The 21,215-nt window shown below is 57.7% G+C and overlaps 1 protein-coding gene across 2 annotated transcripts; it reads right to left on the bottom strand.

Moving 5' to 3' along the window:
* Window positions 1-4,272: 4,272 nt before the first annotated feature.
* On the bottom strand, window positions 4,273-20,545 carry Tnnt2 (troponin T2, cardiac type). Of its 2 annotated transcripts, XM_004862250.4 has the most exons (16): window positions 20,342-20,545; window positions 15,938-15,989; window positions 15,035-15,045; window positions 12,549-12,575; window positions 10,582-10,659; window positions 10,225-10,260; window positions 9,465-9,498; window positions 8,307-8,367; window positions 8,040-8,156; window positions 7,356-7,433; window positions 6,752-6,862; window positions 6,059-6,067; window positions 5,611-5,720; window positions 5,156-5,246; window positions 4,877-4,917; window positions 4,273-4,527 (listed from the first exon to the last, which is right to left on the bottom strand). In XM_004862250.4, exons 2-16 carry the CDS (start codon window positions 15,973-15,975, stop codon window positions 4,482-4,484), a joined length of 888 nt encoding a protein of 295 aa, XP_004862307.1. In that variant the 5' UTR covers window positions 15,976-15,989; window positions 20,342-20,545; the 3' UTR covers window positions 4,273-4,481. The 2 variants fall into 2 exon arrangements, with proteins under 2 accessions (XP_004862307.1, XP_087050011.1); XM_087193885.1 differs by lacking the exons at window positions 6,059-6,067; window positions 15,035-15,045; window positions 15,938-15,989; window positions 20,342-20,545 and having other exon boundaries at window positions 12,549-14,416.
* Between the last annotated feature and the right edge of the window lie 670 nt (window positions 20,546-21,215).

Below are 21,215 nucleotides of genomic sequence, written 5' to 3' on the forward strand. Positions count from 1 at the left end.
TCATTCAGCCTTCAGAAACACCATAGGGGACTCAGACAGAGACTGTGACTTACCCAGAGCCCCAGAGCTGGGGCGCCGCCCAGCCAGAAGGTCCCGGAGAAAGGTAGGCTCAGGGCAGGGGGCTCCAGCCAAAAGAGCGGAACTGAGGCAAGTGAGCCCGCCCGGAGGCCTCGTTCTCAGCAGAGTAGAGGTGAGCTCTGCCCAGGACAGGAGAGAGTGGGAGAACAAATCCGGTGACAGGGTGGAGGAAGGGTCCCGCTTCTCTGGCCCGCCGTGCAGAGCTTGAAGGCCTTTTTCCCAAGCATACGGGAGGGGCAAGGAGACATCCGTGAAGCCAGGGGACACGGACCCAGAGCGAGACAGAGGGAGTTGAGAGAGGGAGAGATGGTCCCTGGGGTGTACAGGGGACTTGGGCCCAGGGGGCGTCAGATGTGTGGGTGGTCATCAGGCCCAGCCCTGCGGCAGCCTCCCCTACGCCTCCAGCATCTGGCTCGGCACATGGTAAGCGAGGAGCCCAGGAGTCCTGGGCCGCGGCAGGGGCGCTGACGCTCAGGAACCCTCTCAGTGCACTCTGTGCACAGCCACAGTCCCGCTCCCCAGGACCAGCAGAGGGCAGCACTGGGGCCAGGCCCACACCCACGCCTGCCTGCTGAGGTAGGGCTCCGCACGCCGGCTGAGGACCTGGCCGTAACCCCTGCTCCATGGCACCCGTCACTTTCTCCTGGGTGAGCCGGACAGGACGGGCCACCACCCCGGACTCTGCTTAGAGACAAATCTCCAAGCTCTGCGCAGACGGGTCCTGCAGAGGCCAGAGGACACACAGCACCAGATCAAATTTCCCTGTAAGGAGAACACTGAACCTAACCATTGGATTTGATTTGGCTCTTGTCCAATTTGGTTTGTGACCAGAATTGTGGAAGAAATTAAGTTTGTGAACTGAGGTACCACTGTAATAAAACAGAACAGCTATAACAACATGCTGTAACAAAAGTTATGTGAATGTGCTCTCTCTCTCTTTCTCTCTTTCTTTCTCTCTCTCTCTCTCTCCTCTCTCCCTCTCTCTCTCAATATCTCATTTCACTTCCTTGCTCACCCTTGCTCTTGTTGATGGCCAGCAACTAAAGCCAGGCAAAGTGACCTGCATGGGGGCCGGGGGACCACAGGCACTAAGAGAGGACTGCAAATGCTCTCAGCACAAAGATGAGTGTGATGAAAAAAATCTTTCTGTAGCCCACGCGACCTTAGGAGAAGAGACTGCACAGGATGTACCCAAGGGGAAGGCACAGGGCAACAGGCAAAGGCTGCCCCTGGGGACAGATTTTAGGGGAGCCTACATCCTCAGGTACAGAGGAGGAGGAGAGAAGGCTGGGAGAAGGAGGAGGTACAGCTGGGAGGAGAGAACAGGAGGCAGGGCCCAGGCTAGCAGCAGTTACCCGCTCTGCTCTGGGGAGACCTGAGGCCTAGACCCCTGGGGACTTGGCAGTGTCCCAATTCTGGACCCGACACTTCTGTCTCTGGGTTGCCCCCCCACCTCATCAAGGTAGCAAGGGAGGGGTTGCAGTGCCCACCATGCATAGTGGGACTGGGGCACTGGGCCCACTGTTCTGCCCTACAAACTAGAGTGAGCAGGCCTGGGGTCATGGCCAGGAGGGTAGGGGCCACCCAGGTACCATGGAGAGAGCTCTCCATGGGCCTGTGGCCCTTGCCCGCTTACACTGGGCCCTTTTTGTCCCCCACCAGAAGAGGCTCAGATTCTGTTAATAACTGCAGCTCTTCGAACACAGCTCGCTGGCTTCTGCTTCTAGGATGCTGGATATGTTGTCCCCCCACCCCACCCCCCACACACACTTCTTCCCCTTGACATCTTCCTCCCCCGATCTGGGACTTCCTCCCAAAGCCCTCCTGCCTGCCATGGCTGGGAAGGGGCTGGGAAGTGTCTGTGTTTCTTCCTGCTGTCCCCCTGCTATCACACTGAGCAGGAACCTCCTGCATGCTGCCTCTCTCTCCTGGGAGCTCTGGCTGCACCGGGACATGCCTGCTTCAGCCACAGCAACCCTGTGCCCAGCATGGCACCTCATGTACAGTTAGCACTCAAGACATAATTACTGAATGATTGGATGGATGGATGGGTGGGTGGGTAGGTGGGTGGGTGGGTAGATGGGTGGATGGGTGGGTGGATGGGTGGGTGGGTGGATGGGTGGATGGATGGGTGGGTAGGTGGATGGGTGGATGGGTGGGTGGATGGGTGGGTGGATGGGTGGATGGGTGGGTGGATGTGTGGGTGGGTGGGTGGATGGGTGGATGGATGGGTGGGTGGATGGGTGGACGGGTGGATGGGTGGGTGGGTGGGTGGATGGGTGGATGGGTGGATGGATGGGTGGGTGGGTGGATGGGTGGATGGGTGGGTGGATGGGTGGGTGGATGGGTGGATGGGTGGGTGGATGGGTGGGTGGATGGGTGGATGGGTGGGTGGATGGGTGGATGGATGGGTGGGTGGGTAGGTGGATGGGTGGATGGGTGGATGGATGGGTGGGTGGGTGGATGGGTGGATGGGTGGGTGGATGGGTGGGTGGGGGGATGGGTGGGTGGATGGGTGGATGGATGGGTGGATGGATGGGTGGATGGGTGGATGGATGGGTGGATGGGTGGATGGGTGGATGGGTGGGTGGGGGGATGGGTGGGTGGGTGGATGGGGGGATGGGGGGATGGGTGGGGGGATGGGGGGATGGGTGGGTGGATGGGTGGGTGGGGGGATGGGTGGGTGGATGGGTGGATGGATGGGTGGATGGATGGGTGGATGGGTGGATGGATGGGTGGATGGGTGGATGGGTGGGTGGGTGGATGGGTGGGTGGGTGGGTGGGGGGATGGGTGGGTGGATGGGTGGGTGGGTGGATGGGTGGGTGGATGGGTGGGTGGATGGGTGGGTGGGTAGGTGGATGGGTGGATGGGTGGATGGGTGGGTGGGTGGGGGGATGGGTGGATGGGTGGGGGGATGGGTGGGTGGGTGGGTGGATGGGTGGATGGATGGGTGGGTGGATGGGTGGATGGGTGGATGGGTGGGTGGATGGGTGGGTGGGTAGGTGGATGGGTGGATGGGTGGGTGGATGGGTGGGTGGGTGGATGGGTGGATGGGTGGGTGGATGGGTGGATGGATGGGTGGATGGGTGGGTAGATGGGTGGATGGGGGGATGGGGGGATGGGGGGATGGGGGGGTGGGTGGGGGGATGGGTGGATGGGTGGATGGATGGATGGATGGATAGAAAGTGGGCCAGAAGCACAGGCAGAGTCCCCTCCCTGATGTCCCAGGACTGTAGTCTTTTCATGTCTGTATCACTAGCATCCATCATGGTGCTTGGCACATAGCACAGGATAAATATGTCTGTATTGTGCCCAAAAGTACAGAGCGATGTCTGTAGGACCAGCTAAACCTGGCAGCATAGTACTCGGTGCCATAATTGGACCAGCAGGTACAACAGGGCCCACATGCTCAGTGCAAGGCAAGATGGGTCCCCTGCGCCTAGGAGATGGTGGGGACCCTTCTCAGAGGCAGAGCCCCCAGGCTCCTATCAATGGACGCCAAATGGAGAGTGGGAGAAGGCATGGCAGGCAGAGGCGACGGCCTGAGCATCAGCGTGGTGGTGCAAGAGGACGTCCCCTCTTCGGGGTTTATCCCAGAGCCTCTGGGTTAGGAGCTCACCCACCTATGAGATCTCTGTGTCCTGCTAACTGATTCCTCCTGGTTTATGGCTTTAAATCCTAAAGGGCGTGCAGATCATAGGAAGGGAAAAATTTCAGCATGCAGACTCGCCCCTGCCTCTTAGCAGTGCTGACCTGAATGGCCATCCAATGAAATCAGGCCTCCTTCCTCCCTTGAGAGCACCATGGCCCTCAGACGCCTGGCCTTAGTGCCCAAGCCAGGAAGAGAAAGAAAACAGGGCCCATCCAGAGAGGCCTCCATTGTTCCCCAGAGTGACTCACACTGGGAATGCACCCTCCCCATGCGACAGCGCGGCTCCATGGTGACTCACACGGGCTAAATTCACAGGCCCTGTCTGCTGCATGCCCTCCCAGCCCCTGAGAAAGCACGTGCCTCCTTCCCTGGCCATCGGCCTCTCCCCAGCTGGTGGTAGGTGGGAGGGGCCAGTCTAGCAGAAGCTCCCCCCAGCCCGGCAGAGGTGCCAGAGGCCTGTCCCCGAGGCTCTTAGGGCCGCCCTGGCTCCCTGGAGGACACCATCTTGCCTCAGAGGAAGTGACAGATGCCATTCAGTGTGTGCAGTGTGCGATGGCTTTTTATTTCTGGCATGGCGTGGGCATGGGGCAGGCAGGAGTGCTCGCTTCCAGCTGGGCCAGTTCCCAGGTTCCAGGCAGGAGTCTGCCCTGGGCGCCCAGGAGGGCCCAGAAGCTGGGGATGTGCAGGGCAGGGACACAGCAAGGAGCAGATCTTTGGCAAAGAGGCTCGGCCTCCAAGGAGACTCAGCCTCTACTTCCAGCGCCCGGTGACTTTGGCTTTCCCGCGGGTCTTGGAACTGCAGGGGAAGCGGGACACAATCAGTGGGGGACACAGAGGAGGGCAGCAGTGCTCCATGGGGTAAAGGGCAGGATGAGGGATGCTAAGGGTTCAGAGGAGCAGCCTGGAGCTGCCTCCAGGGGCAAAGGTGGGCAGCAGCTGAGGGCAGGAGTGAGACCTCACTGGCCATCCACCCGTCTCCTACTAGTGAGCAGAGGCCCAGGGGCAGTGGAGAGGAAGAACCAGGAGGAGCCCAAGAAGGAACCAATAGCTGTGGAGAGGAGGAAGGAGTGGGGCCCAGAATCCGCAGAGGGGAAGGGCGTGGCCGGAAGACCAGGACTGAGGGGCTGGGAGCGGGAGACACTTACACTTTCTGGTTGTCGTTGATCCTGTTCCGGAGAACATTGATCTGGAAGACACAGGGGAAACTGTTCGGGCTGAATGAGCTCAGCACCTAGGAGGCCTGGAGTGGGGCACAGGGGGCTCAGCACAGCAGGGGCAAGGGATGGGGGCTGAACAGTGTTGGAGGTGAGAAACTGAGCAGATGTGAGAGCTGCGTGGATTGATGGGGGACAGGGAAAGGGGCCTGAGGGACCCCATCAAACCAGGAGGAGCAGGGCTCGAGAAGCGTGCCACATGTAGCTCACTTCATATTTCTGCTGTTTGAATTTCTCTTGCAGGTCGAACTTCTCCGCCTCCAGGTCATAGATGTTTTGCCACAGTTCCTTGGCCTTCTCCCTGCGCAGAGCGAATAGGGTAGGGGTGAGGATGGGCCTTCATTTGCCTTCACCCTGATCCTGACCCTACAGACACCAGGGGCTGCCCAGGCAGCGTTCTGAAAATCAGGAGGAAGGGGGAGCAGCTTTCCGGGCACTGAGAGCCTCGCATTCAATCCCCTCCCACCTCCTGGGTGCAGGTGAGCCTACCGAAGCTGACAGGTGAGGGACCAGAGACCTGCTGGGCTCTCAAGTTCAGCACCAGCAACCCTCCTCAGGAAATGTATGGGGAAGCAGCGCCCTCTGGCGGTGCTCAGAGAGAAGTGCGCTCTGCCAACCCGGGCGCAGAGCCCTGTGTCCCAGAAGAACCACCCCACCCAGTTTACCTCAGCTGATCTTCATTCAGGTGGTCGATGGCCAGAACCTTCCTCCTCTCAGCCAGAATCTTCTTCTTCTTCTCCCTCTCTGTCTGCCTCTTCCCACTCTTCCGCTCTGTCTGAAGGAGGTGGCGGGCGGGAACCCTTGGCTTGGCTAGAGCCTGCCCCTTCCTGCTCCCTGACACCCCACCCCAGGGAGTGGGGTGAAGCCTGCAGAGGGCCAGGTTCTATCATCTGGGTGAGACCCCTCATCGTCACCTGCCTAGATTCCTCAAAGGGGTTCCCTCGGGATCGGTCACCCTCCTATGCATGACCAGTCTCCTCCATTTCTCCCCAGGCTCCCTCCTCCCCACCACCCCAATCTCTGCTCTCTTCTGCGCAAAAAGGTGCTGTCCCCTCCCAGGGAGCTCCCCAAAACCAAGCGGAGGAAGAGGGCTTTTGAGGTTTCAGTACCCACCTGGGCTTGCTAAGCCAGGAAACCATGAGAGAAAGACCCAGAGAGAAAGATCGAGACCATGACAGAGACCCAGAGAGAAGGCAGAACATGAGGGGAGACAAAGGCAGAGAGACAGGAGAAGAAGGTGATTCAGACTTCACAAAGGCAGCCCGATGAGCGAGGGCATGAGTCTGGGGCTCAGGGCCATGCCAAACATGTGGCTGGTATGGGGCGTGGGCACAGTGGCAGATCAGGGGACCTTGGAAATGTAAGATAATGCTCGGCTCCTCTGCACTGCATAAAGGAGATCAACCTCACATCTGTGTAGGCCACAGCCCCTTCCCAACTTAGTGCACTTGGCCTCGAAGCAGCAGTGCAGGCCGTACTAGGTCCACATGAGGAAACTGAGGCTCGGAGGCACCATCAGGACACGTAGCTGTGTGCAGCAGAGCCGGATCTCCAACTGGAGGTCTGACTCCAGGCACAGGCACTTCCGGCTGCACCCAGCCACCATGGGGGCTCCTGGGCTCCACTGGACCCAGGGTGGGTGGGGAGAGCACTGTGCTCCCTGTGTGGTGGGCAGCTTCAGACTTCCCCTCACCACTTGGGAATTTCCTCCTGGGATCCAGCCTGAAGTGCCTGCTCCGCAGACTCCTCATTCCTCATGGACACACCAGGGCTCCTGGTGATCCCTGCTCCTTGGCCACAACCCACCTTCTGGATGTATCCTCCAAAATGCATCATGTTCGACAAAGCCTTCTTCTTCCGGGCCTCGTCCTCAGCCTTCCTCCTGTTCTCCTCCTCCTCTCGCCGGGCCCTCTCTTCCTGATTTTCAGGAAGGAGAAAGGAAGCACATTATGGGCAAGGCTGGGAGGCCCTGACTGGACTGACACTGGTGATGTTTCTGGGCATGAGCAGCTTTCTCCTTGCTGGGCAAGGAGATCTCTGCAGGTGCAGAGCAGGCACTCAGCAGTTTACTGAATGAATGAGCAATGCACGCGCAAGTGCACTAGGTCCTCCTTCCCAGCTGCCAGGTGCCGTCCTCTCCCTGGGCTGAGAGCTTCCTACAGGAAGGTGAGCACCCTGGGTCCCCAGGCAGCCTGGCTGGGGAAGGGAGGAGGGTTGGAGAGTCTCCTGTCATCCTGGCCCCAAGGCCCACCCTGGCTGTCATGTTCCCTGGTGCATGTCCGGAGCCAAGACAATGGCGGAGCTCGCTTGGCATGGGCAGTCTCTCTACTGAATCTGTCCATGAAGAGAGGGTCTGGGGCTGGCGGGAGCTGGGATCATGCTGGGACTCAGGCTGGGCCAGGTCACTCACAGCCAGGCGGTGCTGCCGTTCCTTCTCCCGCTCATTTCGGATGCGCTGCTGTTCTGCCCGCTCTGCCCGCCTCTTCTCCTGCAGGGAGAGGCAGAGGCCCAGAGTAGGAAAGGAGGTGGCCCCTGCAGCTGAGGTGCAGGGACCCCAGATGCCCTTCCTGCAAGTGCTTCTGCTCTCAGCCAGCTCCACAGATGCCAACAGAGGCGGCCCTCACCAGGTGGACGTAAGGGCAGCCACGTGAGGGCATGGGCAGGTGACCCATGTGGACGGTTGCTCAGGGAAGGCTGTCTAGACCACGTGGAAAATGCCAGGAGGCTTTTCTGTCTCCTGTGAGGGCTCCGCCCCGGCCCTGGCAGCTGCTGGTAGTGCCAAGATGGACATGAAGTCATCGGCTGCCAGCCAGAACACACGTTTGTGGACAGGCAAGTGAGGCAGAGAGAGAGAAAGGAAGCAAGCAGCCTCCTGCTCCCCAGGGCAGTGACTGGGGACTCTGCAAGGCAGTCGTGCTCCCTGCATTAGTGGGAAGGAGCCAGGGATGGGGTGGGACCACAGCCAGGACTCAAGGGGCGTCCAGCTGGCAGAGAGAAGAGATGGGTACACTGCAGGGTGCTGAAGGACAGCTCACCCCCAGCGGGGTCAGCAGCGCAGAGACAGTGGAGGAAGAGGGCCAGGAAGGACACCTACGATCCTGTCTTTGAGAGAGATGAGCTCCTCCTCCTCCTTCTTCCGGTTCTCAAAGTGCGCCTCGATCAGCGTCTGCAGCTCGTTCAGGTCCTTCTCCATGCGCTTCCGATGGATGTCCTGTGGGGGTCCCCGGGGCTGAGAGACCGCACCCCCTGCTCCACGCAGAAGGCACACCTGAGCCCAGGGCGGTCCTCAAAGGCCTGGCCTGTGCTTAGCACCACCCAAGACCTCTTGTGACCCTGGTGGCCACCCACCAGCACTGCTCACATCAAAGTCCACTCTTTCTCCATCCGGGATCTTGGGGGGCACCAGGTTGGGCATGAACAGCCTGTGGGAGAGAGGAGTAAGGAGTCGTGGAGCCCCAACCCCACTGAGGACTCCCGGGCCTCCTTCCTCCTGCACGGGTTTCCAGGGCTGCCCGGCCACCCACACAGCGATGTCACGCCTACGCCCACCCCAGGAGTCCTGCTCAGCGCAGGGGTGACACAGAGCTCTTTCATGCGTCGTCCCACTTTACCCTCACAGTGCACCTCAGAGGAGACCCCATCGTCTCGTTTAAGGGAACTGAGGCTCAGAAAGTGACTTGCACAAAACGGCACAGCTGGGAAACACAGCAGCTGGGACAAGCGCAGGGCTGTCTGCCTGCACATGGCTGCGGCGGACCTGCAGGACCCCCTGGTCCCTGGGAGCCCTGCACTTTGGTGCCGGCCGAGCACACACTGGGTGTGTGAGGTGGGTGGGTCCCGGGTCCTCCGTTTCCCCATCCGCCCTCAGGTCTGAATGGGGCTGCAGTGAGATACTGCAGGCTCCGTCCAGTGGTGAGAACAGGGGAAGGCGCTGGACATTTGGATGAACTGGGATTGGCGAGGGCAGGCTGGTGTCAGAGGCTCCGGCTGATGCGGGAAGAAAGCTATGAGCGCCCCCTGCTGGCGGATGAGCATTGCCAAGCGGGGAAATGCTCCTGTCGGCCAACCAGCCTGACTCTACTGCCTCCCATTGCCTCAGTACCTGGGCCAAGCCACCTTGCTCGGCTCCTTTGCAGCTCTCTGCTGCTGTGGTTTTATTGCTTGGCTCCCAAAAATTGCCTCCCTTTCCTCTAGGCCCCTCCTTCATGGAGGATGGTGTTCTAGCTACCCTGTGGGGTAAGAGAGCATGTCTGCCCAGGGGCATGACTAGTCCATCCCCTTTCTTTAGATGAACATAGCCCCATCCATGCCAGGGTGCATGATTGATAGTGGAGTGCAGGATGGAATTCAGCCCCGATTCACCACCCCCCAGAGAGATCTTTGTGCAGTACACAACCTGTACAACTGTATGTGATAGTCTGTACCTGCTACAACCCCACCTTACGCCCACTGCACTCCTGCCCCATCCCATCAACCTCCCTCACTGGTCCTCTGCTCCCAGCAGGTGCATGCCACTCACCGGGGCTTGGGCTTGGACTCCTCCACTGGGCCATCTGGAAGACAAAGAAGTACACAGCATAGGGTCAGGAGGCCCAGATCCGGCCACAGCCCCACCCCCGATGAGTTGGGCTCCTGGGGCCTCAGTTTCCCCAGTTGCCCAGGGAATTCCTTTCAGCCCTGGAGATCCTGAATTCCAGGAGCATTAAGGCAGCCTCCAGGGTGGCCTGGGGGGCACACACAGCACCTGGGCCTGAGAAGTTCCCTCTTGGTCACCAGTTCTGGACAAGGCAGATTTGCTTCCCGACAAAGGGTCCTATGGAAAGGTCCCCAGGGGGGACCTAGAATCCCCTCCCAAGTCTGCCTTCTTGGTGTGATCTGGACTTCCTGATGGTCCCTGGGTCCACCCTGATGGACAGTACAGTGGTCCACACACTCCCCTGACCACTAGGCAGCCCAGTAACAGCTGCAGTGTGGCAGTGACCAGAGCAATGAGCCGCCACATGGACCGCTGATGCCACATGGACCGCTGATGCCTCGGCAGTGCCCCTGCTGCTGGGTCCCACTGGCCACTCAGGCAGGTGCATGCACTAACTGCCCCCCCCTACACCTGCACAAGTGCACAGGTTTCAAGTGCAACATCTGAAACCTTGCTAGTGCCACCAAATTCTGCCCCTCCTGCCCACCTCCCTGGAAGGAGCCCTGCGGGCCATCTCCCCGGAACTGCTAGGAGGAGCCTGCTCACCACCCCAGACCTCTCTCCGATGTCCAATAGTTCCTACCTTCAGCCTCTTTGGCTTCCTCTTCTTCTCCATCCTCTAAATGAAATATAAGGAATTAATGACTTTCTTTTTCTACACTCACATTGCTCCCAGGAGTTGTCCCCATGGGCAGGTACTAGCCAAAGGGCAGCCTGCTAGTTTATGGGGTGAGGGAGCTGTCTTTTACACACATGTCCCTAGGCCCAAGACTGTGTGACACGAAAGAACCACTCATTGCTTCTCAGTGTTCATTGATCAGGCAGTGGGCAGCAGTCGCCCGGCCCGGACAGGAGGAGCAGGCGCATGCATTAGGAAGCATGCTGCAAGTGGCTTCTGACTGCCACCCCCAGGTCCTCGAGCCTAAACCCTGGGTCGCACCTTCTGCCTTAGCCTCCTCCGTCTCATCCTCAGCCCCAGCCCAGCCGTCAGCCTCCTCTTCTGCTGTCTCCTCCTGCTCTGGAGAAGTGAACCAAACACGGTGAAAAACTCAGCCCCTGCTCTTGCTATCAGAAAGCACCCAGGACAGAAGACAGATGGGGGGGGGGGTGAAAACCGATGACATCTTGGCCACATGAATTTAAGGATGACAGGAGGCTGCTTGGTTCTTGGTTTAAACCAGAAGTAACAAAACGATGGCCCAAGAGCCATATCCGGCCCACAGACTATTCGTGCAAATAAAGTTTTATTGGCACACAGGCACATCCACTCCTCAGTGCGCTGTGGCTGCTTTTGTACTATAGCAGCAGAGCTGAGTAGCTGCATCAGAGACTGTGTGGCCCATAAAACCCAAAGTGTTTACTCCCTGTTCCTTTGCAGAAAAAAAATGCCACCCATGGGTAAATACAACAGAGGGACATGATCAGAATAGTGAAGAGTCTTTTCTTCCCAAATTTGCCTCCCTGGGGGTTTGGGAATCAGAACTGGGTGTTGCTCAGTGTTGGGAACACTGAGAGGGCCAGAAATCGGGGTGGGATCGTGTCAGGGTGGGATGGGTGCTGTGGGCAGCAGCGGAGAAGAGGTGGAGAGCCAGGGTTCCGTCTGGGGCTCCTCCTGCCCGATTTAGATCTTCCATCCCCAACAACCGCCCTAGTCTATGATTCCACTCCGTTCTCCAACCTCCTACCCTGGAAGTTCCACCCAGCCCCTGATCCCACAGAACAGGCCTTGCTGCTTAAGGGAGGGGTGTTGCCAAGCTCCTGTCCTGGACCCAGTGACTGGCCAAGTCACTGCCTCCATATCTCAGAGAAACTAGTGGCAAGACCATGTAAGTGGGTGAGGTGCCCGACATTTAATATCTGTACTATCCAGAAGGTTGTTGGGAGTTTTCTATTTTCGTCCATTGCCTGGCAGGAGGTGGACCTGCCCCTTCCGGTATTTGGAGATAGACAGATTAGCAGACAGGATGGCGCTCGGAAGTACTTGGTAATACTTGTCTACTGAGAAGCCAACAAGTAATGGGTGTTGGCAGAGGAGAGAGGCATCAAGGGAGGAAGGGTAGCCTCTGTTCCCTCTGCCTCCCCCTCGCTGTCCCTGTTTCCCAGGTCTGAGTCTTCTCCGAGGCCTAGCAGTGGCTCTCTCTTGACCTCTGAACAGCACTTCCCTCCAAATGAACCTTCCAGAAAGCGTAAGAAAAAAGACTGGCCAGGAAGGACAGCCCTGGTTGTGGGGTCCACCTTTGGGCCACCATGGGAGACCTCTCCTACATCACCAGTGTTTCCTTCCTCTGGGCCCAGCACCCCCTCACCCCCTGGTCACACAGCTGGCCCCAGGCGGGGCTCACGGCCTCCCTAGGCCACCACTGTGTCTTCCAGCTTCACTGTGGGAAAGTCTGTTTCTAAAATCAAGCCCCAGTCTTCCGCCCTCGCCCTGGTGCTCTCTGTGGGCACTGGGAACAGGTCCAGCCCCACTGCAGCCTCCACAGGGCACATCTGAAGGCTGACATCTTGTCCTCTCTGCTCCAGCTATTTCCAGGCCCCGGCTTCTCTTCAGATGACTGTCCCCAGGCCCCTCAGCCACAGGCCATGCTGCCTGGGGCTGGCCAGCTTGCTGGGAGGAGCCCAGCGCCCAACACTGCCATGTGCAGGTGGGCATGCTGGCCACTCATTCCTGCATGAGTCACCCACACTGGAGAAGGTGGGAAGACAAGCCAGGTGGGAAAGAGCAGGAACCAGGAGAAAGAGCCCGTGGCCCCAAAGGACAGACACGACAGAGACCCCCGGAGGCTGAGGAGGCAATGATGGACTCAAACCCACCCCACCCCCGACCCCAGCCCCGCCGCCCCACCAACAAGCAGGCAGCTGGCGGACCACAGGGAGTGAGAAACAGGACAGGAAAAGCCGTACTACCGTCTTCATCCTCTCTCCAGTCTTCCTCTTCCAGGTCAGGGAGCAGCAGCAGCAGAGGGGAGAAGCAGACAGGTTAGCATGAGCAGAAGCCCAGGCAGGGCACTGGCCAGCACGGAGCTTTGCATGGAGGCTGGAATTGGACCTGGGCTCCAACTCTGGGGCCACTGCCTTCAGCAACGTGGACACCTCAGATCTCAGTAACACCCCTGAGCCTCAGGTACCGGAGCAACACAGAAGCCCTGACACCCACTTCCCACCAGGGTGGGGATGGAACGGCCCTGCATGCCTAGGGTCCCAGCAGTGCTGGGCACCAGCAAAGCCTTCAGTAAGTGCTAACTAGTAGCTCCCTGCCTGCCTCTAGACCACACAGCCTGTTTTCCTCCTGCTAAGACAGGTGCCCTGAAACTCTAGAGAGGGCTCCTTTGCTCCCATCAAACTTCTCCCACTTCCCTGCCCTAGGATATCTCACAAACATATCTTGTTGAGCATGCATGCCTGTAATTCCACACTCCAGGAGGCTGAGGCAGGAGAATTGCAAGTTCAAGCCCAGCCTGAACAACTTAAGTGACTTAACGAGACCCTGTCTCAAAATAAAGAAGGGCTGGGAATAGAGCTCAGTGCAAAGACCCTGGGTTCAATTCCCAGTACCACTAAAGAAAGAAAATCCAGGGCCAGGGATTTAGCTCAGTGGTTCCAGCACCTGCCTCGCAAGCACAAGGACCTGAGTTCGATCACCCGTACCAAAAAAAAGAAGAAAAAAAATCCAGTTTCCACTTGTCACGCTTGGGGAGCCCTGCTGGGCACTGGTACTGGGGAAGGAAAGGGCCCCATGTAAGGCAGGTGCAACAGCATAGCCCTGAGAACCATCCTGAGGGTTCCTGGCTGTTCATCTGGACCTTTCTCTCTGTGTCTGCCCTTGATGGCCAGGTCCTGGGCTGGGGCGAGGGAGGGTGCTGTCAGCCGTTCCCAGCAAGCAAGGCAAGTGCTGTGTGAGCCAAGCCCATCCTCACTGTGCAGTTATTTCGGTGACTCACAGCCAAGTCCTACCGTGTGTAGAAGGCAGGTTGGTCCCAAACCCAAGAGGTATTTCCCAAACCTCTGCACCCCAAACCTGTCCTGATTAGTGGAAAATCCTCCAGAGCAAAAGGAGACCCAGCAGGTCAAGAGTCTGTGTGGGGGACACAGCAGAAGTTGGAGCCAGGTAGATTTTCGGCTCTAAAGGTATTTTCAGGTCACTCCCAAAAAGACTCCCGAAGCCCTTTCAGTTTTGCCTGTGAATTTCTCTCCATCTCCCCTCAGGCGAGACCCCGTGGGAAGTGCCTCACTTTCCCTAGAAGGCCTGGTGAACAAGGGAGGGGCCCTGCCGCGTTGAGATCCTCCGAGGGTCCTGCTCAAGTGGCATCTGAGCATTCTCAGAGCAGGAAGGGAAGGGCTCCAGCCCCTGCGGCGCCCAAGCCCGCGCCTGCGCATTCAAGGCCTCTGTGGACCGGAGCTGGATCTCTGAACCACCTCAGCATCTGCTCTCAGAGTAAGAAAAGGCCAGAGTGAGACAGGGATCCCCGGCTGGGTCACCACACTCAGGAGCCGGGACAGCAGATGGGCCTCTGAGGGAAGAGCAAGGAGTCCGCAGCCTGGCATGAAACATCTCAGAGCCCTGAGCACTGCACACTCAGAACCTCCTTTCCAAACTTGTTAATAGCACATTCTTCGGTGTGACTGTGGTATTGTGGCTAAGCCTTTTTAAAAATAGAGCTTGACTGTTAGAGACAGGTACTAAAGCATGAGACGCTATTACACCTGGGAATTGTGTGGTGCATCTGCTCCAAACAACTAGAAAGATCTGGAGTACGGATGGGGAAAGTTGGCCAAGACTTGGTGATAAAGCCAGGTGATGGGGGGGGGGGGATACCATTTTCTTTCTTTCTCTCTTTCTTTCTTCTTTGCTATTTTATATTTATTTCAAATTTTCCAAATTTTTTTAAAAAAGGAAGTCTGTAATCCCAGCACTCTGGGAGGCTGAGGCAGAAGGATCTCAAATTCAAGCCCAGCCTGAGCAACTTAGTGAGGCCCTGTCTCCGAATAAAAACTAAAAAATGAGCTGGGGTATAGCTCAGTGCTAAGGCCCTGAGTTCATCTCTGGTACTCCCAACAAGGGGGGGGGGGGGGCAAGTATAACTAACTTGAAAAAGTGTAAAGAAATAGCCAACAGAGGAGACAGATTTAATTAAACTTTCTGTCCCAAGATCTGAGCCAGCGAGGTAGGAGGGACTCCATGGAGGAAGGAGCAAAGCTTTGCTCAGCTGAGAGTGGGGGACAGGGACACACAGCTGGCTCTCCAGACCCTCCTCTCTGGGGCTCCACCTGCCCAGGTACATACCTTCCACGACTCCTGCTCAGAAGAGAAGCCGGGCAGCAAGGGGAGAGAGGAGAGTGGGTCAGTGTCCAGCCATGCTGTCCGGATCCAGGGGGCGCCCGCATGTGCTTACCTTCCTGGCCCCTGAGTGTGAGAAGAGACAGTCGGTCCTGCGCGCGCGCGCGCACACACACACGCACACACACACACACACACACGCGCGCGCGCGCGCCAGCGCACTGCTCCCCGGCCCGCCCCAGGAGAGCCCCGCGCCCATTTCTCCCCTTGCCTGAGGGAGTCCGCCCTCCGCCTACCCTGGCCCACCCTTCCCACTCATCACGCCCCGCCCCTGCCGCTGCCCAGTGAACTCGTCGGCCCCCGCTTGGCCTCCCCTCCCTCTGAGCTCCCCGAAGGCTGCTCCCCTTCTAGAAAGCCCTTCCCTCCCCAGTCTCTGTCTCTGTGTCCTCACACAGCCTCGCCAGAGACCCCCAGCAGGCCACCCCATTTCTAATTCCTCCCCTCACTCTGGCCTCAGCACCCGGCAGCTGAGCAGCTCCGGGAGGACAGAGCTGCACCCGGAGCCCTGCGTCCTCCTGAGACCCCGAGCCATTGCTGGTTGCCTGGGTCCCACCCTTGGCTTCTCAGGGAGCAGTCGGGTTGCAAAGGCCCCCAGGGCAGTGAGGACACTGGATCCTGGGGCGGGCGTGCTGGGTGCCGTCAGCTCTGGCTGCGGAGTCACTGGACCCTTCTGGTCCGGTCCAGGAGTCTCAGGGGCCAGACTTCTAGTGGGGCAGGACCTGTCCACTCTGGAGCTGGGCCCAGGTGTCCCCAAAGCCCCTCGGCCTGAGGTCAGCCCGACACCTGCTGCCCAAGGTCCAGCAGCGCAGTGCTTGGGACGGGGGTGAGTCTTCCCTGGGGTCCTGGAAACCAAGCCAGCCACTTCTGCCAGGAGCCTGGGGCAGCTTGGTGGCTCCCTGAGCAGGTGTGGAGGCGTGGAGGGGACAGCACTTGAGATGGGACGCTCTCAGATACTCACTCCTCGTATTCCTCCACCACCTCTTCAATGTCAGACATGGTCTCTGCTCTCCCTCCAGAAAGAGAAGAAAGTCAGTGCCTTCCTCAGAGGACTTCTGGCCCCCTGGGGTGAATTTCACCCCACCCTTTTCTGTGTATGACCTGTTTTCCTCCTGTGCAAAGGGGACACCATGGTCCCAGGTCACAGCAAGGTGCCCAGCTAACACCCATTCCATTCCTCGCCCCCAAGTAGACACGCTGTCCAGAACATCCGGGTCCCTGTTTGTAACTTTCTAAGCAGTGTTGGCAGTTTTTCAGCCTTTCCTATCCCCAGAAGCAATTCACTGACATGCCCCCGTCTTCACTGATGGGTTTGTCCCTGCACAAGTGCCCCTGCAAGGGTGGTCACATCAACTGTGGATCTGTGGAATACTCCTGAGTAATGAAAAAGGTATGCATCCTTGATATGCTGATATGCAAAGCAACTTGGCTGAATCTCCAGGGAATTCTGCCAATTGGAGAAGGCTAATTCCGAAGGTCATATATGTGTGAGTCTATTTCTATAACATTCTTGAAATGGCAAGATTACAGAAGTGGACATGGGCTCCTGGTCATCAGGCATTATGGAGGCTGGGATGGAGGCGGGAATGACATTAAAAAGACACAAGGGAGGGGCCAGGGATTTAGCTCAGTGGTAGCAAGGTCCTGAGTTCAATCCCCAGTACAAAAAAAAAAAAGACACAAGGGATCCTTGTGGCTTTGCAAAGCTTGGCATCTTGACTCTGGGGATCAAATACATGGACCTGGACAGGCTAACATGGTGTCAAATTTGACATATGCAAAGAGAGAGAAAACACAAGTCAAGTCAGGAAAATCTGAGTAAAATCATGGATTGACTGGAGCAATGGCCACCTCCAAGTTCTGATGTTGTACAATGTAGGGTTTTGTTTGTTTGTTTGTTTTTTGGTACCGGGGATGGAACTTGGGTCCTTCTGGTTGCGGGGCAGGTGTCGGAACCACTGAGCTAAATCCCCGGCTGCAATGTAGTTTTAAAAATGATTCCAGTTCCTTCGATAGCTCAGTTGGTAGAGCGGAGGACTGTAGCTAAAAATGATTCCACTGGGGGAATTCAGGCAAAGGGTATAAGAGATCTCTCTGTGTTATTTCTTATACCTGTATATTCATCTATGCTATTGCAATTTAAAAAATCCAATTAAAATTAGTTTCCCTGGTGCTGGCCATGGGGATGGGATGGTGGCACAAACCTGTAATCCCAGCACTCTGGGAGGCTGAGGCAAATTCAAGCCCAGCCTAGGCACCTTAGCAACTTAGTAAAACCTTGTCTGAATAAATAAATGAATAGATGAATAAGAAGGGTTGGGGATGTAGCTCAGTGCGAAGGCCCTGGGTTCAGTCCCCAAAAGTGGAAGAAGAAAAGTCCCTAGAAACTCGTTTGGAGACACCACCCTCGCTATGACAATCTGGATGCAAATCCTCCTCCATCCGTTTGCTGAGGGTTCCTGGGCCCAGCTTTCTAGCATCTCTGAACTCAGTGTCTTTCTGTACTAGAGATAAGCTGTACTCATCCCGGCTCCCAGAGGTCTTTGTGAGGATCAAATCGATCTTAGTGAAGTGGGAGGCGTTAGGCAACGTCAGGTGTGACTACAGGCACAAGGCTTTGGGTGTGAAACTGATCTGGCTTTGAAGGCCTGCTCCATGGTCCCTTTGTGTATGACCTGGGGGCAGTCCTTTCCCTTCCCGGAACCTCCGCTCCCTCTCTTACGAAATTGCTTCTCTCCGGGGGCAGATACAAGGACTAGAGCTGGCCCAGAGTAGGCACTCAACTAGTAATGATGACACCTGACCCCTCTGAGCCATGACAGTGCATCCCTGAGCTGCCATTGCACTGACTGAAATGTGCACAGCGCCCCCTGTTGTTTGCAATCGGATTGCAAGGGAGAGAAGGGAGGGTGTGGTGTTGGGGGAGGCAGAGCGGGTGGGCGTAAATCAGAATGATGAAGAGCACACTCTGGTCTTTCTCCGTGCACCTTCCTCCTGCCCACGCGGCCAAGGTGAGGACCCAGCACACGGACAGTCGCACTCCTCCTCCCAGTCTCCTGTGCATCCAAATGCAGAGGCTGCGACCAGCCCCAGACACCCGTCTGTGGACAGCCTGTGAGAGTCCGTGCCCCAGTGGACTGCGGTGATGTCCACCGCAAGGCAGCTCCTTTGAGGCCAAGGGGTTCCAAGGGAGCTGCCACCACTCCCCAGCTGTCCGGGGTAGAGACTTCCCTGACTCGCACCCCTGGGGAGCAGCGTGGGCGCTGCTGAGCATGCCTCTCCCCTGCGCCCTCTGCTGGACCAGGATGGAGACAGCGAAGGGGGAGCCCTGGTCGGTGTGCTCTAGACCCCTTGTTCCCTGCACTGCCTGGTGCTGGGGGGAGAGATGTCAAGCATGTAAGGCGTCATAACTGGGAGCAGACCCTCACTCTGCTGGAGAAACACCCGACCCCCAAAGCATCTCCGAATGGGCCTCGGGATGATGGTGGCCAAAGAGAAGAGGCTCTGAACCCCAAGGGATCAGCCAGAGCCTGGGACCTGAGAACTAGGAGGGCTGCTACCCGAGCGCCAGGGGGAGCCTGTTGCCGTGGGAGAGGGAGAAGTTTCTTGGGGGAACTGTGTGGCTGGCCTGGGGATGTCACTTCTGGCCTCCGGGCTCCTACCAGTTCAGAGCCCTGGGCACGGCGCTGGCACTCAGAGGAGAACAGAGGGACTTGGGCTCCTCCTGCTCCTGGGAGCACCAGCCAGCTCCTAAAATAGCACCAGACCTCGGAGGAGGGGGGAGGAGGGCTCTCAGCAGAGAGGACAGGACACAGCCAGGCCAGGCCACTGGGCAGAGCAGGACCTGATGAAGGAGAAAAGGGCTGTAGGCTGACCCTGGGGCTCCAGAACCGGAGGTCCAGAGCGTGGCAGGGCAAGGTTCTGAGAGTCCCGAGTTTCCCGAGGCCCCCATGTCCTCATACCCAGCCCCTGCCTCCACAGGCTGCTTTCCAGCCTAACTCTCAGCAGGAGGTCAGGGTCACCTTTCCTGGGGAGTAAAGCAGAAACAACAGAAAGCAGAAAGAACGCTGGCCTTGGGGCTCAAACAATCAGGGTTTCAAACCCAGCTTTCTTTGTGTGACCTGTTAAGTCACATAAACTCTCAGGACCTTCAGTTGACCTAGCTATAAATTAGATGAGCTTCCAGTTCCAGCCATGCAGAGACCATCTCCGTGTTTCTGAGGAATGCAGATCCTGGCCTTCAGCCCCTGTCCCCAACATTCAGCTGAGACCTTCCTAAACCTGCAGTTCTCAGCCCACTAGGAGGCCTGAGGGCTGGGGTAGGGGAGTGGGTGCCCAGCAGGCGAGAGGGCAGAGGCAACCTGATCCTCTCAGATTCCTCTCTTGCCCTGGGAGGAGGAGGACTTGCCCCATGAGACAGGGTCAGAGAAGGAATTTGGGAGGTCAGGTGGCTTCCCAGCTGTACTCCCTGTGGAATGTACTGGAAATTCTTTACAAGCCAGGCAACCCCTTCCGGTATATTCCTTCAGCATGCCCAAGAGAAGCTAAAACAGCAAGGAAATCTTTATCGCTCCCAGACAAAGAGCAAGGTCTGTCGGCATGGGTGTCCGGGTGGGATGGGGCAAGGGTCACCTGGAAGGGACACAGTGGGAGAGCTGGGCCCAGAGTTAACCCTTTAATGCCAACAAGCTCGGCCGGCCCACACACCCCGAGGGGTCTCTCAGTGGGGTCTCATCTCCATCAGCCCCGAAGCTCAGCCCTTGCTCTTCTCGGGAGGGGAAGGGCGTGGGGTTAGGAAGTCCGGTGGAATTCACACTTCTGCTTGGACAATCCAGGCCCTCTGGACAATGGGCCTTCCTAGTGCTTCCAGGACAGCGTCCAAGTTCCCGGAGACTCATGGGCTCACCCTGCTCTTTGGGCCTTCAGAGGAACCTGCCTGGAAAGGTTTAGGTGGCTTTTGTCCTGGAGCCAAGGGGGGTGGGCCGAGCAATCTGGGGGGTCCTTACTGGCCACAGAATCACTGTATGTATGGCAGGCAGTGTCCTGCCAAGGACCAAAGCTGTTCTGTAGATGAAGAAATTGAGGTCCCAAGACTTTACAACTGCACACATCTTTAGTGACAGACCCAGGATACGGACCTCTGTCCCCCACTGCTCATACAAGGTTCTCCCCTCTGGACTGCACTAGTGTGGGAGTCCAGGCCCATCACCTGCCCTGAAGTGGCCTCCTCTCTGAGGGCTGTGGACAGCTCTCCATCCAGCGCCCACTCCAAGAGGCTCAGGCAGAGCTGGGAGGAGGCACCAGGGCCAAGACCCTCCTGCCCCCTGCTGCCCTGCCCTTCCCTAGAGCCTCGCCCGGGTCTTACCTCCGAACAGGGGCTGCTGGCAGATCCCGGAGGTGTCTGCTCGGCTCGGCAGGGACTGGGCGAGGGCAGTGATGGAGAGGGCTTTAAGCAGGCATGTGGGCTGGGGCCTTGGGAGCCAAGCCCTGCAGTGGGAGGAATGTGCTGCAGGAGACGGGGAGGGCAGGACACAATGGAGGGGTGTTGGCTGCTATTTTGGCAGGTGCTGGGACAGGGCTAAAGGAACATGTACCCCACGCCATATAAGCCCATGTGGTCCTCCAGCTGCTCAGATAAGCTATTTAAAACCAGAGCAGATATGCAGGGAACAGGCTTGTAACACAAACCAGCTGTCCCTCTTGAGAATCCTGATAAAACAGATGCCAGCAACCCAGACCTGGTCAGGCAGGCTGGGAGCAGGGATGAGGGCAAGCATTGATCTGCAGCTCCTCCAAAACTGATACTGGGTGTAAAGATGCCCTTCTTACAGGCCAAGCAGCCTCTGGCAGTTTGCAGAGTCCATGGACCTCAGCGGGGGCATCTGTAAATCGGGCCCTCTGCACGAGCCCAAGGCCACGTGCCAAGCCCCCCTTACGAGGCACGGATTGGAACTGCTAGAGGAGGTCAGATACGAGTTAGAGCAGCCGCTTTCCCTGCAGGGGCACTGGGCCGTGTAAGGCAGGGAAGAGATTGAAGTTCATTCCATAAGGGTTTCAAAATCATGCTTAGTGGCAGACTGTAAGGTCCATACGTGCAGGGCTCAGGGTTTTTGCCCTTGGCTTGCACATGTGTGTCCCTCAAGTACAGTGCATGACGGAAATGAATAGGAGCAACACAAGCCAAGTCTGCAGACAGCTGAGCTCTCTCCCCTCAAGCCTCCTGCCTCTCCGAGGCCCAG

Source organism: Heterocephalus glaber, unplaced genomic scaffold, assembly GCF_053883595.1.
Source record: "Heterocephalus glaber isolate CG9 unplaced genomic scaffold, H.glaber_assembly_v1.0 deba00001600, whole genome shotgun sequence".
In the NCBI taxonomy this organism is placed as follows: Eukaryota; Metazoa; Chordata; class Mammalia; order Rodentia; family Bathyergidae; genus Heterocephalus; species Heterocephalus glaber.